This window comes from Rhinopithecus bieti, unplaced genomic scaffold, assembly GCF_001698545.2.
Source record: "Rhinopithecus bieti isolate Rb0 unplaced genomic scaffold, ASM169854v2 scaffold_54524, whole genome shotgun sequence".
In the NCBI taxonomy this organism is placed as follows: domain Eukaryota; kingdom Metazoa; phylum Chordata; class Mammalia; order Primates; family Cercopithecidae; genus Rhinopithecus; species Rhinopithecus bieti.
Window position 1 is genome coordinate 72,970 of NW_016821081.1, and position 18,195 is coordinate 91,164.

General features: G+C 42.4%; 1 protein-coding gene across 1 annotated transcript in view; it reads left to right on the top strand.

Moving 5' to 3' along the window:
- The window catches only part of LOC108520688 (SH3 domain-containing kinase-binding protein 1-like), a 127,069-nt gene that overhangs the window by 44,331 nt on the left and 64,543 nt on the right, over positions 1–18,195 (top strand). The window contains exon 2 of the mRNA XM_017860158.1: positions 11,260–11,383. Within this exon, the coding sequence (XP_017715647.1) occupies positions 11,260–11,383 (124 nt within the window). The remainder of the gene's footprint in view (positions 1–11,259; positions 11,384–18,195) is intronic.

Sequence of the window (18,195 nt, forward strand, 5' to 3'; positions counted from 1 at the left end):
CCCATAAAGATAAGCTATCAATTTACATTGCCATGGTGAAATCTTAACAGAAACACCTTAGGATAAAGACCTTGGAGCTCACTAGGAATTTCTTTGTGGGTAAAATATGGGGTAGGCATGTAGCTTTTCATCTTGTAGCCATTGTATTTAGGAACCAAAAGGCAGGTTTGCGGGACTCAGTTCCCATTTTGACTTTTTCCTTTAGCTTAGTAATTTTGAGACCCCAGGATTTATTTTCCATTCACACTTGTTTGCAAAAAAAAAAAAGGAGCAATTAATAGTTTAATGATCAGGAAATAGTAAACATATTTCAATTACTCAGTGTTTAAGTTAATTAAAATTTTGAATAGCTAACACAGGCATATGGTGCCAGCTAAAAGGGACAAAATACATGCTTTCCCTGTCCCTCGGCCACCTGGTTCCCCTCCCTGGAGGCAGCCTCAGTTATCAGTTTATTGTGTGTGGCTTCTTTACATACAAATGTATACAAATGCTAGCATACGTTAGGCTTTTTTCTTTTCAAATCTAGCAACATGTCTTGGTGATTGTCTTTCTTGGTACATACAGACTGGCTTCAGTCTTGGAGAGTGTTGCATGGGATTGATTTATGGCCATTCATCAGCTGCTCTCTACTGATACACATTTATGTTCTTTCAGTGTTTTGCTAATTTAAGCAATGCCGTAACGATTAATCTTGTACATATGCTGTTTTGCACGTGTACAAGTATGTATGTAGTTTAAATTCCTAGGAGTAGAAATACTGAGTCAAAAGGCACAGACATTTAAATTTTTGATAGTCAGTTGTCAAGTTGCCTCCCACAGAGGCTGTACAAATTTATCAATCAATTTATACTCTCCTTAGAAAGTATGTGAGGCTTTCTTTCCCTCCACCCTTGCTGACATTATCAATTTTTTTTACTGTTGACAATCTGACAGATAAAATATCTAATTGTAATTTAAAATTAGGTACGTCCCTCCCTAAACTGTCAAATTCTGGAGACGTTTGTTCTTGGGGTCCTCATAGCCCCCATTCTTTGAGAGGACCAGCTGTGTGCCAGGCACTATGCCACGTGCTGTGAAAACAGACAGTATTCTGAGAGAGCCAGATTCTAGTGCGAGGACACATGTAAACATTATTATAATACAGTATGTAAATGCTACAATTCTAGGTATGAGAAAATAGCCAGAATGATACAGGGTCCTTCTGTGTACTGAGCACTGTCAGGCATCATTGTACAGGAATACCACTGTAATTTTCATTTCTCTCATTGTAGCAGGATGAGCCGCATACAAAACTCCTCAGACACCGAGTTAAAGAAGGAAGTGGTTTATTTGGCCGGGAGCATTGGCAAGACTGCTGTCTCAAGAGCCAAGCTCCCCGACTGAGCAATTCTTGTCCCTTTTAAGGGTTCACAACTCTAAGGGGGTGCGCGTGAGAGGGTTGTGATCAATTGAGCAAGCAGGGGGTATGTGACTGAGGGCTGCATGCACCGGTGATCAGAATGAAACAGAACAGGACAGGGATTTTTACAATGCCTTTTCATACAATGTCTGGAATCTGTAGATAACATAACCGGTTAGGTCAGGGGTCGATCTTTAACTACAAGGCTTAGGTCAGGCAGGCCCAGGCCTGGTTTCAGGTCTGGTTCCTAGGCGCTGGGCTACCTGCCTTTAGTTTTGCTTCTCTTTCTTTTCTGAGTGTAAAACAATATGAGGGGTCTGTCTTTCTTCTCTCGTTGTGAATGCAATTAAGCATCTTTTGTATGTTTCAGTCACGTTTTCTTTCTTGTGTGACCTGTCCTTTGCTATTTTTTTGTTGGGTTATTGATCTTTTTGCTGATACTTTGTAGAAGGAGCTCTCTCTATGGAAGAGGCAACATTCCCCTAGTTTGTCTTTTGTCTTTGTTGATGAATTTTGTCATTGTTGTTGTTTGCTATGTTATATTCTTAGCTTTCTGTAATTTATTTTTATTTATTTATTTATTTATTTTGAGGCAGAGTCTCGACCTGTCGCCCAGACTGGAGTCCGATGGTGCAATCTTGGCTCACTGCAACCTCCGCATCCTGGGTTCAAGCGATTCTCCTGCCTCTGCCTCCCAAGTAGCTGGGATTACAGGCGCCCGCCACCACACCCTGATAAGTTTTTGTATCTTTAGTAGAGACAGGGTTTCACCATGTTGGTCAGGCTGGTCTCGAACTCCTGACCTTGTGATCCGCCTGCCTTGGCCTCCCAAAGTGCTGGGATTACAGACGTGAGCCACCGCGCCTGCCATTCTGTAATTTATTGACCCTTTCTTTTCTGGCTTCTAAATTCTGTGTCAAAGTGTTAATTTTTTTTTGCCTTTCTGAGATTGTAGAAACATTCTTTATTTTCTTCTAATGCTTTAAAGGTTTAATTTTTAAATGAGTAAATTCATTTTGAATGTCTAATAGTCCCAGTTAAAGAAATAAGTATTGCTTGTTTTTTAAAAAAAGTTAGGGACTACATGAATTCTCTTACTGTCTTATCTTCTTCCCTCTGCTCCTAAGCCTGATCTGCATCGTGTAAGGTGAGAAGTTGATGGTGATCCAGTCGTATCTTTATAGGGATGATACAGATCTCCATGTTGTTGCAGCTTTGGGCTCAATTGAGAATATTCTGCCTCTGATCACTTAAGGTCAGGAGTTCGAGACCAGCCTGGCCAACATGGTGAAACTTGGTCTTTACTAAAAATACAAAAATTGGCTGGATGTGATGGTGGGTGCCTGTAATCCCAGCTACTAGGCTGACTGAGACAGGAGAATCGCTTGAATCCAAGAGGCAGAGGTTATGATAGAGCAAGACTCCTCCCTCCCCCCCACCAAAAAAAAAGAAAATACTCTATTTCGTCTATAGATAGCCATCTTGCCCATAACAGTCTATAAATTGGTCATTCATCTGATAGATATTTTTAAGTGTCCAAACAACTGGTTGATATTGACACCCTTTGATCCAGTGGTAATAATCTAGATGTTTAGTGGGGTATGGCAAACATAAAGGCACCAACAATCACACAAGTAATTACACTGTACATCAGGAAGCAACATTATCTCTTTGGGACACAAAGGTAGCCGTTCATTTTTGTCTAGTGTCTGTCACTTGTTGTGGTCTTTATAGTGTTCATCCCTTTTCTGCAGGTCAAGAGCTTCTTGCCCTTGTTCTCATGTTCTTGTTATTTTCCTATTCGTGTTATCAGTGATTCTTGGGAGATAATACTGCAAGTATATGATATTGCAAATATGCAGTTAAAGATTGACATAGAACACAGCAACAGACCTGTTACATTTCTTGAAATTTCCTTGTTAGCTTTGAGCTGAAAATACCATCGGAATATTTATCAGTGTATATCAAAGCACTTTTCTGAGCATCAGCATATTTTGTAAGTATGAGAAAGCCATTGTGGTGTGAGAACATCAACGTGGTTTCGCTATGTAATTTTAGGGCAAATTATGAAATATTTAAAGCATGTAACAAATATTTGTGTGCCCACCACCCTTGCTTTATTAAATCCTCATATTTTGCCATATTTACTTTATATATTTTTTTCTTCTTTACAGTTCTCTCTAATGAAGTTGGTGCACTTGGTGGTTTGATAGCATGGGTATTTTCTTTTATCGTGGTAATCAGATATATATATATATATTATATATTTTTTTTTTTTTTTGAGACGGAGTCTCGCTCTGCCGCCCAGGCTGAGTGTGTGGCCGGATCTCCACTCACTGCAGCTTCCGCTCCTGGTTTTAAGCCATTTCTGCCTCAAGCCTCCCGAGTTGCTGGGACTACAGGCGGCCCGTCCACCGCGCCCGGGCCTAGTTTTTTTGTATTTTTTAGTAAGAGACGGGGTTTCCACCGTGTTAGCCAGGATGGTCCTCGATCTCCATGAACCTCGTGATCCCGCCGTCCTCGCTCCCAAAGTGGCTGGGATTACAGGCTGAGCCACCGCTGCCCGGCCCTATCAGATATATTTTTTAAAGAAACAGAATCTTATAGCTACAGCTGAAGCTCCCCTTGGTAGTCTGCCATACTCTCGGAATACTTGCTGTGTCTTCCCAGGTGTTCTGAGACAGACCAGCCCTTTGTGAAGAGAGCCAAATACTGGGAAGGCACAGTCTCTGCACAAAGGAAACATACTCACGGGGCAGCTGTTCCTCAAACTTGCCTTTTGCTTGGGGTGCGGTGGGGTCAGGGGAGAGACTTGCATGTGGGGGAGCAATGTGCTATTCTAGGATTCTGTGTCTATTCAAAGCTCTCTTGATCAGTAGATTTGGTATAAGTGTTTGTTTTAGTGATTTTAAAATCGCCTGCCGGTGGTAATTTTGCAAAATGGTTTTCTATGAACTAGTGCAGGGGGCACAGCTGTGATCCCACAGCTACATCTGGGTCTAAAGGAAGCCTTTCCTCCAGAAAGAAATAGAGCAGGATTGAGGACAGGCTGATGAATGATGTCTGTTTTCCCTGCCCTGCTTCCACCCTAAGCCAAGGGGGCTCTGCCCAGAGGGAAGTACCAGGACCAGCATTCTGGGCAGGTCAGGGTGGTGCCCAGCTTTCCCTGGTGTCCGTGGCCCCAGCCAGCTCTGTGTGCCAATACTGTTGGTGATAGGAGAGAGGGAAATCTGGCAAGATAGAGGGAAAACAGCTGAGGTGGAGAACAAGGATGTCCTCTTGGGAACAGATGCATTCATCTGATTGGATAGGTGAGATGAGACACGCGTGGCTTACCCACTCCATAGAGTGCATCTGGCACATTCCAACCACCTGCCCCGTTGATGCTGATCCCAGAAAACATCTCACCACCTGAGATGAACATTAAAATACCCAAGCACTAGCTTTATGTATTTCTGACCTCCTAGGACGAAATATCAGTACATTTCAATTTAAAAGAATCTGTCTTCTTTCAGTTTAAGCATCTGTGGTGTTCTTTTAAATTGAAATTGCATACAGTGAAGTGCAGAGGTCTTAGAAGTACAGTTCAATGAATATTTTGGTTTGTGTACACCTGTGTAACCATCACCCAGCCTTCGTTACAGGACATTTTCATCCTCCCAGGAGGCTCCCTTGCACGCCTCCCCAAGGGTAACTGCTGTTCTGAGATCTCTCACCAATGATTATTTTTACCTATTGTTGGGTTTCACATAATTGGAATCATACAGTGTATAATCTTTTGTGTCTGGCTTCTATCATTCAACATTATGACTGTGAATTTCATCTGTGTTGTTATGTATAGTTCTTTTTAAAATAGTATTTGCTATTTAATAATGAGAGTAGATAATCAATTTGTATACTACTGTCTAATTCACTCTTTGATCCTGAAGACACCTCTTGGATCATGTGTTTGTTGTTGGACCTCTTTTGCAGATGTCAAAAGGGCTGCATGGAGACTTTATAAGTATTGCCCCCAAGGTCACACCTCTGATAAATGATGACGTAGTACTAGTTCTGGTTTTCTGATGCACAGCATCATTCTCCATTCATCGTGAAGCCTGTGCCTTAACATGTGTTATGAGTGGTAAAAGAAGTAAAGGATGAGAGGAGGGAAGGGCCCCCAAACTGATCATATTTTGGTATTTTACTGTGTAGTATTTTGGTTACAGACTGACCAGTTAATTTAAAGGAGTTAACACTGAACGCAGCCAACTCGCCAGTACCTGTAAAGTATGAAATGGATGGGGGAGGGAGGAGAGAAAAGAGGTAGCCAACATGGCTCAGCAGCCAGCCAGATCCAGGCAACGCAGCTTATCAGAAAGCAGACCATCCTAGCATAGCTTGCAGTTGCATGCACATCATGTATTTGCCCGGTGAGGCTGCTGTTTGCAGGCCACTGAATGCGTCGTGGAAAATTTTTGCCAGAGTGGCATTATTGGGGCTTTTTGGTCTCTGAATGTGGGTGAGCCATCCCAGGCTCTGTTTGGTACAATGCTTTTGGGAAGGGAATGGTGTGAGTTCTCTTCCTTTTCTTAAGTGGTTCTTGTGACATAGCTGAAGTGTCCTTGCAGCATTGATATCTTATTAATGACCTCGGTTTTATTGTACATGCTGAGTTTCCATTGTTAAGAGATCAGATTTGAGACAAAGATAAGCTGGGTTTCCTTTGCCTTCTGAAGAGGTTTGCTGATACCCTGTCTATATTGTCTTCAAGCAAGCAAAATCATTGCTGATTTATATATGTGGGCAGTTATGTATGCATTTCCATAAACCCTCATGGTCTGTAATTCTGGTTCAGGGTGTGGCCTCTACTACTGAGATTATAGGACCCAGGTTCTTAACAAATGGTAAAAAACACGGGCCTGTTGTTCGGAAAGTTGCGTTTAAAGACTGGTGGTCTAGGAACCCCCAGTCCCAGGAAATCCAGAGTCCCATGACCTGGATCAGAACCTCGGAGAGCTCCAGGTACATGGCTGTTGGCAGCTATGCAGAGGCAGGAGTTGCTCTAGTTCCAAGCCAACCCTCCCCTGCAGGAAGGAGCTCTTCTATGTGGATGGATAATAAGAGACTTCAAAGATTTGGGCCTAATAGTATTGGGCTTTATAGGTAAGGTGATCTGTTACATCATTTAATTGTGGAGGGAAGCTAAGGTTTCCACTGGAGCCATAGGCTGAGTGGTTTTGAGTCTCCCTCCTATAGTCATGCCACTGATTCTTCTTAGGAGGTGAGATGTAGCAGAAGAGCTCTGCCTAGAAGGCTCAGAGTTTGGTCTCGTGGCCAGCTCTGCCCCTTGCTAGCTTTGTGGCCTTCATCTGGTCTTGCATCTTCTCTGACTGGGTCTCACTATTCTTGTATAAAAATATATGTTTGGCAAAATCAGATTTTTTGTTTTTTGTTTTTTGTTTTTTGTTTTTTCCTGACAGTGTTGTTGTTAGGAACAAGTGAAAAAATAGCTGCTAAAGCACTTTAATTTATAAGCCTTTGCCAGTGTACAGTTGTATCATTGCTAGCATCATCACCTATTTTTAGAGCCTGTGGATAGGAGTCCATGACGCCAGGATTCTGTGAACATAAGGTGTTGTCCAAGCAGTGCACCACCCCCCAACTTATATTTGCATGGTAATTGATTCTGTGGGGTCAGCATGCATGTCAGATATTTTTAGCCAGAAGCAAGTACACAGGGACTTGTGGTTTGCTGTTCAATTTGAAAAGTGTTTGAATGAAAGCTTGTCCTGTGGTCTTTTGGAAGTAACTGGAGATTTCTGTAGGGACTGGCAAGAACAACAGACATTTGAGTGTCCATTATGCAGAGGCTGAACTGGGAGGGGAGAGATGGGAGGCAAGAAGACGTGGTTATAATCCAGGCAGGACTCTGGGAAAGAGTGGTTAAGAGATGAGCTCTCGCCTGTAATCCCAGCATTTTGGGAGGCCAAGGTTGAGTAGATCACTTGAGGTCAGGAGCTTGAGACCAGTCTGGCCAACATGGCGAAACTCTGTGTCTACTAAAAAATACAAAAATTAGCTGGGCAAGGTGGCATGTGCCTGTAATCCTAGCTATTTGGGAGGCTGAGACATGACAATTGCCTGAACCCGGGAAGTGGAGGTTGTAGTGAACTGAGATCACGCTGCTGTACTCCAACCTGGGCAACAGAGTGAGACTGTCTCAAAAGGAAAAAAAAAAAGAAATGAGAGAGATGAACTCTGAAGCTAGACAGGTTGAGTTCCAATTCTGGCTCCTCCTTGTTTGACCTTGAGCAAGTTTGCTTAGCCCCCTGGGTCTTGGTGTGTGTGTGTGTCTGAGTAGGGCTATAGTGTAGATTAAAAGTTGCAGTCCAGGTGAAGCTCTTAGAGCAGGGTTTGGTACATGGTAAACACTCAAATGTTAGCTGCTATTCATGTGGGGGTTTTCTGTTCCTTTTATTGTGGTAATATATGTAACATAAAATTTACCATTTTAGTTATTTTAAGTGTACAGTCAGTAGCATTAATTACATTAGAATATTGTGCAACCATCCGTACTATCTATGTCCGGAACATTTTCACTACTCCAAAGTGAACCCTTTAACTATCAAATAATAACTCCCCATTCTGCCTCTCCCAACCTTTCAGGTAACCTCTAATCTACTTTCTATCTCTATGAATTTGCCTATTCTAGATATTTCACGTAAGTGGAATCATACAATGTTTGTCCCTTTGTGTCTGGTTTATTTCACTTAGCATAATGTTTTCTAGGTTCATCCATGTTGTAGCATGTATCAGAACTTTATTTCTTTTCGAGGGTGTATAATATTCCATTTTGTGGCTATAACCACATCGTGTTTATCCATTCATGTCTTAATGGACACTTGGGTTATTTCCTTCTTTTGGCTATTATGTATAAAGCTGCAGTAAACACTGGCATACAAGTTTGCCTTGGGGGCAAAGCTTTAAATTCTGCTGGAGTTCCTGCTTTCAATTCTTTTGAGTATATACCTAGAAGTGGAATTGCTGGATCATGTGGTAATTCTATATTTAACTTTCTAAGGAGCTGCCATACTGTTTTCCACAGGAGCTGCACTATTTTACATTGCCATTAGCAATATACAAAGATTCCAGTTTCTCCACATCATCAACACTTGTTTTCTTTTAAAATTCTAGCCATCCTAGTAGGTACGAAAGGGTATTTCATTGTGGTTTTCATTTGCATTTCCCTAATGACTAATGATGTTGAACGTCTTGTCACGTGCTCATTAGCCACTTGTGTGTTTTCTTTGGAGAAATGTCTATTCAAGTCCTTTGCTTGGCATTTATGTTTTTTCCCCTTTATGTTTTTAAGATATTACAGGAGGACGAGAAAGAAACAGAGAGACTGAGAAAGTAGAGGCAGCCAGACTGGGTGACTGCTTAGATAGGGGGATAATACTGAGTTTCTACTCTGGGTAAGTGGGTGGATGATGGGGTACCAAACAAGACAGGCTGCCCTTTCCTGGGAGAAGGGGCAGGTTGCAGAGAAGGTATTGGCTTTGGGTGGGGCTGCACTGAGCCTGGGTGTTATCCAGGTGGGGAGCCTATAGAATTAACTGCCACAGCCATGTGTCCGATTGGTTTCTGTGAAAAAAATACAAGACATATTTTAGGTTTTGTCTCCTTCCTGCTTCCACCTAAAGAAGCAACTTAAGCAATTCAGTTATCATTCAGCTTCTCTATTTGGCAAATGTAAACAATCACTGGGGGAACAATGGAGTCTGGAATTTATGGGCCAGCCTCTCTCTTGGTGCCAGTTTCTCAGCCCTTCAGCACCTGCTCTTGATCAGACCAGTCCTTCCCAGCCAGCTGCTCCCCATGTGCTGCTCTGAAGCATTGGGGAGTAGGGGTGAGCCTTCTTGAGAACCATGGCTTCTGAGGCTTTCTCCAGGGACCACCCCAGCCTCACAATGCTGGCGCTGCTTCTCTCACCCTTCCCTGGCTGCATGCCATTAGCAGTTAGTGCTAAGTAGACACTTGCTATGTCGTCCTCAACCCACTGACTTTCTCTGAATTACTCCTTGGCAAAGTTGGGTGTTGTGCTCTGTTGTGTTACTGCATCACGTTGTGTCTAGGTGGGGAGTTTGCACGTGCACAGTCATACCCATACTGGGATGGAAAGTGAGGTTTGAGCAACTGTTCTTCCCCCAAAGAAGCAACCGGTGAGGAAATGAGCCCACTTGGTGACTTGTTGTCTTTACTTTCAGAGCCATAGCAGGCTGGCAGCCATCACCAAGTTAGCATCCTGTCATGTGGCTCAGGCGGGCAATGTTTGCAGATTGTCCCCTGATGCCATCTGCCTGTGAGGCTACAGGAACCCCCAGCAACTGCTGCTCTAGCAGGTGCTGGGGCTGCTGAGGTAGGTGTCCCTGTACATACATGCGAGCACACACAGCTTTGTGTGGTGTGCAGAGGTACCGGTGTTGGCCTAGGGCTGAGCTTCACCTAGTTAGGCCTCTGGGACACCAGTTGAAACGCTCAACCTAGCAAAGCGCCAGCCCCAGTTGTTGGTTTCCGGTGGGGCCCTAGTAAGGGAGGAAGAGAGGGGTGAGGCTGCTGTGAACAGAGCCAGCAACTGGGGAATTGGATATGGTAACTAACACACTCTTGCGTGTGCAGGAAGCTGCGGGGAGTGGCATTGTTTTGACAAACTTTTGTTGCTTTCTTTCTGCCTCTGCCCTCTGCTCTGGCCTAATCATGGCCCTCTACCTTATTTAGCATCTCTGTTCCTTCCAGGGGGGAGCCCATCCCCATTTCTTACCTCATGGGCTCTTTTTAAGGAACACATTCCTCATCTTTGAGCTCTTCCTGACATTCAGCCATGCTTTGGATCAGCCCCTAAGCTTTCACTTTTCCCCAAGTTACTGTGATTATGGATTCAGACAAGCCTAGAAACTCCTTGCTCCTTTGGGGGGAATTCCTGTATACAGACTTACACTTTGTGAGTCACTATTATCTTGGTCTATTAATGCTTTTGAAAACAATTATGTAAATTATTAAAGCAATTTGAAATAATTATATTAGCCATCAGATTTTAGACATCTAGATCTTAATGGAGCTTTGATTAAGAGTCCACCTAGAGCAGGGGTCAGTGAACTTTTTCTGTAAAGGGCCAGATATTTTAGACTTTGATCTCTGTTGCAACTACTCAATTCCGCTGGTGTAGCATGAAAGCAGCCGTACAAAATACTAAAATGCCTGAGTATGGTTGTGTTCTAATGAAACTTTATTTACAAAAGTGAGTGGTGAGCTTTCATTTGCTGACCCCTGATCTAGAGTGATAAGCCGTCCTTGTTTTTTTTCTTTGTTGAGAGTTGAAAAGCCAGAGGAACTTGATGACTATAAATGCATTAGAATCGTCTTCTTTTGGGTTTAGTATCCTTGTGAGCACAATGGTAGTTTGGGAATATGCTTCTTTAAATCTCTGTTGAGAAGAAGAGAAATCAGAAGCCTTTTTAAGGGGGTGAGTCTGCTTGGCCAAAGCTTGTCATTGTTTAACAAGAACAGGCTGTCACTTAGAGCTGTATGGTGGCTTTTATGTTTCACTCATTCTCTTTATAATCACATGGAATGGCCGTAGTTACATAAGGTCGCCTCACCATACTGGGGCTTATTCTATTTTATAGGACCAGGTGCTTCTCTAATAAATGTAAGAAAACTACAAAAAATACAGAAAATGGTGTTTTTAGAACATCATGTTATGCTAAGTTGGCATTGCTATAGTTCATTTCCAGAAAGATGAAGCTTAAGATAGTCCAAGAGGCATTCTAAAGTTTCAAACTATAATCTTGTTTTCCTTTTATCTGTCCTCACAGGAAATAAAGAAAGAGATGAAGAAAGACCCTCTCGCCAACAAAGCTCCAGAAAAGCCCCTGCACGAAGTGCCCAGTGGAAACTCTTTGCTGTCTTCTGAAACAATTTTAAGAACCAATAAGAGAGGTATGGAAAAGGAAAAGAGGTCCCCTCCCTGCACACAAAACTGGAAACTTCTGGTGAACTGTGTCAAATTTTATATTGCTGAAAAATTGAATAGAGTTTGTCCTTTTGGTTTTTGGTATGTATTTTGGAGAGACACACATACACACACACACTTGGCAAGTGACTGCATGTATAGTAACTGTAATAAAGGGAACTAATAAAAATATTTTTTGACAGTGGGAAAGTGGACTACATTTGTAAATGATGACTTTTCTGGGGCTTTAGATTTCACTTTCATATCTATTCTTATGGATGAAAGGTGAATTTAGAGAATGCTGTGGTGCAGGCCTGAGCAGTGTGTCTGACCATACTCTCCTTTTAATTTAAGGCAAACCTTATCAAGTTCTTTCTCCAAGTGCTAGGCTCCGTAGCACAGACCCTGCCTGTCTGAGTTTATGAGGCAGAATATGCAAAGATATAGCTAACACATCTGTCTGACCAGAAGACCTTTAACAATCTTGTTTTCTCTCTTTTGAGATCTCAAGGCAGTTTTTCAGCTATCAGCTTGTTGGAGTTTTGTTTGTTCTCCCATCCCCTCTTGGTGATAATTGTTTGAAATAATGTGAGAGAGAATAGAAGACTACAGAGACGACCTCACTCAATTTTATACTGTGGGCACCCTAGGGTCCCTCAGTTTTCCCCGACCTCGGACCAGCCAGGGCACATGCTGAGCATGCCTGTAGGTTAGCGCTTGGCTGCCAGCTTTTAGTGGGTTTATTACTTCCTTAAAGAGAAATAGAGAGCTGTTCAAAAGGAGGCACAGGAACTAGATTAGCAAAGGGTTCCATTAACCAGAAAAAAAGAAGACAGGTTTACATAACCATGGGGAAAAAGAACAGCTAATCTTTCATAAAATTTAGACAGGATAAGAATTTGTCTAGTAAACTGCCCATTGATCATAGCTTTGTGCCTCTCTTCCTTCCTGTCTCTTCCTCTACTGCCTCCAGCTGCCCTGGGTTACATTTCCCTTTTTGAGTTATTCAGATCAGATATTGGCTGGAGGCCCACGTTGGTTAGCAGCTATAGGATTTTCTTTCTTTTCTTATTTTGTTAAATTCATCCTACCAAAGCAGGGGATTTCCCATTTTAAGAATTAAGTGCCTTTGCTGTAAAACTACAGCCTTGCCCAAAAGTGCCTCCTGCATTCTTGCAAATAAGCTCTCAAACTCCTGAGACCTGCATTCATTGGATTTGGTGAGCTAGAGTTCAGTGTGTCTTCTTTCTGTACTTCCAAACCAATGAGAAGGAGCCCTCCCATTCCTCTGCTTGCCTCTTGGGTCAGCGGGCACAGCAATTGTACACACGTTGACCAGCGGCAAGGCCTCTTTGGCCAGCTCTGGTTTTTGTCAAGTCAATAAGAGATTTAAAGTGATTAATTAATTTAACAAGAAAAGGAATTAATTAAGGTAAGGAATTGAGGTAATTATTTGGATGAGTTTAGTAAAATTACCTGAGAACTTTAAATCAACGAAGGAATAGAATTTTTCAGATGATTATCTCTTCACCACTGAAAATCTGGCCTCTCAGTTCCCCTATGGAATTTTCATTCACCAAAATTGGAATGCAGAGGGAGGCTTAACTGCCTTACATTCCATTTTGAAAGCCTTCTGCCTTGGACCTGCAGCCTGGTTATGGCCAACCTTTCACTCTGAGGCATTTTATATATGGAATCTGCCGGTGATTGTGGGACCCGAGTACACGGAGGCATTCTCTAAATATGAAGTCCATAACAAATCATCTTCATTCTGTCCGAGGCTTCACCCTGACCTCCTGGGTCACCTGGGCCTAACATAAATTTCCAGCTGAAGGGAAGCATTGTGTACCAGGCCCAGGGCTGCTTCTGGCCCTCCCCCACCCATCAAGACTACCAGTATTCTGCTACCCCTTATAATAAACAGCGGGGGTAGATTGATTGGCCTTGTCAGGCCAGATAAATAGTTCATTGTACTGAGCTCAAAAGCTACATTTTTTTCCCACCCAAAATCAATGAAAAAAACACTTCCCCCCCCTTAAAACAAGGATCAGAGGCTAAATCTGTGGGATGATTCTAGTTACTTGTAAACACTTCTGTCCAACTAATTTTTAAAGTTTTATGAGTTATCGTAAATGACTGAAGGGGCCTCCTCCCCCTTTACTTCCATCATCAAGCTTTGTCTCCAGCAGCCTTTCGGATGTTTTGGTCTATTACTGTTGTTGTGGCTATTAGGGAAGGATGTTGCTTTCAGGATTTATTAACAGCCTGCTTTGATTAGCTAACGTGGGATCTTAGAGGATATGAGTTGAGTCCACCTTGTGATTCAGCCTTGGACCCTTGTAAGAATTTAACAGAATGAATACAAGTTCTCTTCCTTCAACTTGATCAAAGATGAGATGACTGTTTTCTTTATATGGACCTTATCATTTGATACATGCTTGAAGTTGGTTTAATAATGGAAGATTGATGAGATTGATGTCTGTTTCTATCATGAGTCTGAAACTGAACCACTTCATTGGGTCCTGAATTTCAGATACTCATAGCTGAAGAGGTTTGCCCAATTGTGTCCAGCTGTTTTTGCATCTTGTGACATGCCTCACTTTGCAGCAACTGCAAACAGGTAGTAGTCCCTCACATTGCGGGATGAGCTCACCCTCCCCAGACACCTGCATAAGGTCAGAAGACATCTTGGGTTTGAAGGAAGCAACTCATAACCTTGAGAAAAAGCCAGGGCTATGGAAACCTTAGTATGGGGACTGATTAGTTTCAGTTTTCAGCTTTAACATTTGTAAACGTCTGCAGAATTGATTTAGGGAGGTACTGGAATGACTCCATGGGCTTTTCTTTCTTTTTTTTTTTTTGAAACAGGGTCTCACTCTGACATCCAGGCTGGAGTGCAGTGGTGTGATCATGGCTCACTGCAGCCTCGACCTCCCCAGGCTCAGGTGATCCTCCCACCTCAGCCACCTGAGTAGCTGGGACTACAAGGCACGAGCTACCACACCTGGCTAATTTACTGATTTTTTGTAGAGCTGGAGTTTTGCCATGTTGCCTGGCTAGTCTTGAACGCCTGGGCTCAAGCAAGCCTCTTACCTCAGTCTCCCAGAGCGCTGGGATTATAGGTATAAGCCACCGTGACTGGCTGGCTTTTCATTTGAGAAGATGATGTGACTGGAATTGAGAGAGAGAAAGTAGGTCCTCCCAGCTGACTTGGCAGCCACTGACTATACATTCTGGCATTAGAACCTTAGGGGTACTTGTGTCTGTGCCCACCTCTGGCCATTTCTGTGGTCCTTACCTGAGTCACAGTGAAAAACAAGCCTTTCCTGAGGAATAAGAAGTCATTTTTCATTTAAACTTCCAGCATGGATGTTGTACGTTCTGAACTTATCCCAGACTCCAGTATATTAATGAGTTACAGCCAGAAAATGTGAAAACTTTACTTGGAGCCAAATGTCATTCTCTTGATGAACCAGACAGAAGAGAGTTGTCTGTTTTCTTCTAAGAATGATTTATTCTTTTGTTTCTTCTATCATTAAACCCATAAAAGAGAATGATGGGCCCTCCTAAATTGGAACACTGATATATAGAGACTTTTAAAAAAAGCATTCAAATGCCGCGATTGCGCCATTGTACTTCAGCCTGGGCAACAAGGGTGAAACTCTGTCTCAAAACAAAACAAAACGAAAACAACAACATTCAAATGTTGAATTTAGAAGAAAATGGAATAAAATGGAAGTTTGAACAGTTAATAGCAAATATCCTAAATAGGTTCTTGAAAATGAACAGTGGATTTTGTCCATTTGAATATAGATTTTATCTACTTGAATTAAAATGAAATAAAAAATCAAGCTGGACACAGTGGTCATGCCTGTAATCCCAGCACTCTGGGAGGCTGAGGTGGGAGGATTGCTTGAGCCCAGGAGCTCAAGACCAGCCTGGGCAACATAGCAAGACCCCATCTCTCAAAAAATAAAACAATTAGCTGGGTGTGGTGGCATGCACTTGTAGTCCTAGCTACTCAAGAGGCTGAGGTGAGAGAATCTCTTAAGCCCAGAAGGGAAGGTCAAGGCTGCAGTGAGCTGTGATAGCGCCCCTGCACTCCAGCCTGCGTGCCAGAGTGAGACCCTGTCTCAAAACAAAAAACACAAAAACGAAAAAAAAAAAAAATTATTTGATCCTTAGGAGGATTTCCTGGCTAACTTTATTCATGTGATCAGTTAAGTATCCAGGCTGCCATCAATACCCTGCTGGCCCGTGTGAGTACCAGGTTCCATCTGAGGGTTCTCGTTTGCATTGTCAACAGTGCATGTGGAGAAGATGTATCTCAGCCTCTCTCTGAACCTCTCCTGTTGCCTGGAATTTTGGACGTTGTTCCTTCCTCACTTTTTGGTAGACATTCATGAACATTCAATAGCACATGTTTTAGTGCATGCCTACTATGCACCTGGCCTTGTGCTTGGTACTGGGGCAGATAAAGACTGGAAAAACATCAGCCAGTCCTGCCTGCAAGTAACCTCAGTCTGTTGTATCCCTTGGGAAACGTTGAGAAAGTGCTGCACGTTTCTTATATCATTTTGATGGCAAGGTGGGGATGTGTCTTATATTTACTTCTGTCATTCTGAATGTGAAGCCACTCCGTGGGTTTCTGGTTGGCTTTATATGTCCTTGTTTCTATTTCCAGTTTATCATGAATTCAGTGTTTGGTAAGTCTCTATTGTATTTTGCACACTTATTATTTTTTGCTATTATTATTATGCTCTCCTGATATAGAATGTATTTTATAGTCATCTTTTTAAGTCGCTCTGCTACTTTGGCATCTGCCTTCCCAAAGATAAACTGCTTTTACCATCTTTATTTAAGGTTTGTTATGCATTTGCATTTTACTGCCCCTTCCAGAGATTAATGTTGAAAGATCTGACGGTTTAAAAGATGTTATTTGTAACAGGTCTAGCTCTGATGCTACGAGGTGAGATCGTCTGTCTCATGAGATTCAAGTTAAGATGGGGGAGGGTTGCTCTCTGAATTGATATGTGGGTATGACTGATTGTAGAACATTGCTCTGTGGGTTCACTTCTGGTGTGTTTAATCCTTCAGACAGGTTCCATTCAAAAGTTTTCCTTAACAGAGGGATCAACGGCTGCTCTTCCTCTGGTGACACACTGTTGCTTTAAAAGTTAGTACAGAAGTTCTTCCACATTAACATGGGCCTCGTGTTTGCCACACGGAAGGGCTCTCCATTTTGGTCTGCTGCCTGTAGCTGTCAGAAGAATTTTGCTTAATGTTTACCTTTCTTCTCCTCATAGTTTCAGCGCTGGTCATTCCTATCCCTAAACAGATCTAAGTGACCGGCCATCCTTTTCCCCCTTCCCCTGAAGGGGAAACGTTTTTTCTAGCTTGTAGTGTGTGGGCCTGGAATGCTCCTCATGGTGCCAAGGCGGTGGCATGGATCTTGATAAGCTGTGAGCTCTTTGGCAGAAATGAAACTGTGAACAAAGGATGGAAAAAAGTATGTCCTTAATAAAGAAAATGTCAGCCTCTTTGGTTTGCCAGTGGTTTGTTAAGGTAAATGTGAGATCTGGGGGTTTGTTTGTAGAGATGAGACTTTGTTTCTTTCCAGTTTTCTATTGGAGAAAGAAATGTGAATTCTCGCCAGTTAACTGGGAATCTGAAAATGTGGCATTTGGGGTCAGACTTTTCTTTGAGTGTCAGGATTGCCTGTTGATTTTACGTAAGGAGCTGGTGTTTATGGACGGATAGAATAAAAGTTAACAGAAGACATTACTGTTGTATAGAAGCTCTTAGCTGTCACCCGAGCTGGTCTTTCCCAGGGGAAATGAAAATCGGGCAACCTGGCTGTAAATGGGGATGGGTATGGTATATAGTCATTCAGTAATATATAACTCTGTGTGAATGTATCTGTATATGCATCTGTAGTCTTATTTTCCAGTGGGCCTTCATTCTCAAAAGCTCGAGAGTCAAGAGCCTTTAAAGAAGTCTTTTAAAGTAACTGATCCCTGGCTGCGTTTCTGGCAAGTTTTATTGGGACACTGCGTTGTTAGCACCAGCAATTAATGTTAGAGTGTGTGTTGCCCTTGTTCGTGTTATTTTCTGAGCCTATTGAGCCTAGAGTGAGGGGTGGTTAAATACATGGTAAGAACTACATAGAAGGGTATAGCAATCATGTTGCGATTATGTATGGGTCACTGATAAAATTGGTTTTTAGATATTTTTTTCTGTTATATTTAATCTCCTTTCTATCTCTGTGTCTTCTGATTTCAAGACATTAACACTAATGAGTCTCCCATGGATTAGTCGTGGGTTTAAGACTCCCGCCATACTCCTGCTGGTGTCCACCCAAATCCACCTAGAGGACAAGCCATGAAGTGGGTTTGTGGTGGTGGCTCCACCTGGTGGCTCTCCTAGGAAGCTCCTCTTTCTGCCCACCTTTTCTTTCCCCTTGGGAGAATCTTGATGGAGGATGCCTTTGATTCCTCTGACTCAGTGTTCATTATTTGTACAATTCCGTCCCAGACCCATGGCTTCTCACATTACTTATGGATTTTTTTTAGCCCCTTTGCTTTTTCATCTAAGAATTTCTCACTGAACTCATAGAATCTGTTTCCTGATCCTTGTTCTATCTGTGATACCCCTACGGACCTGGATTATTGTTAATGAGGATTTAAAAAAAAAAAAAAAAAAGGACTCCCATAGGCATGACTCTAGGTATAGATATTAATTTGGACAAAATAAAGAATCACACTGAAATCCCTGTAAGTCTCTATGTCAAAGTCTCCTC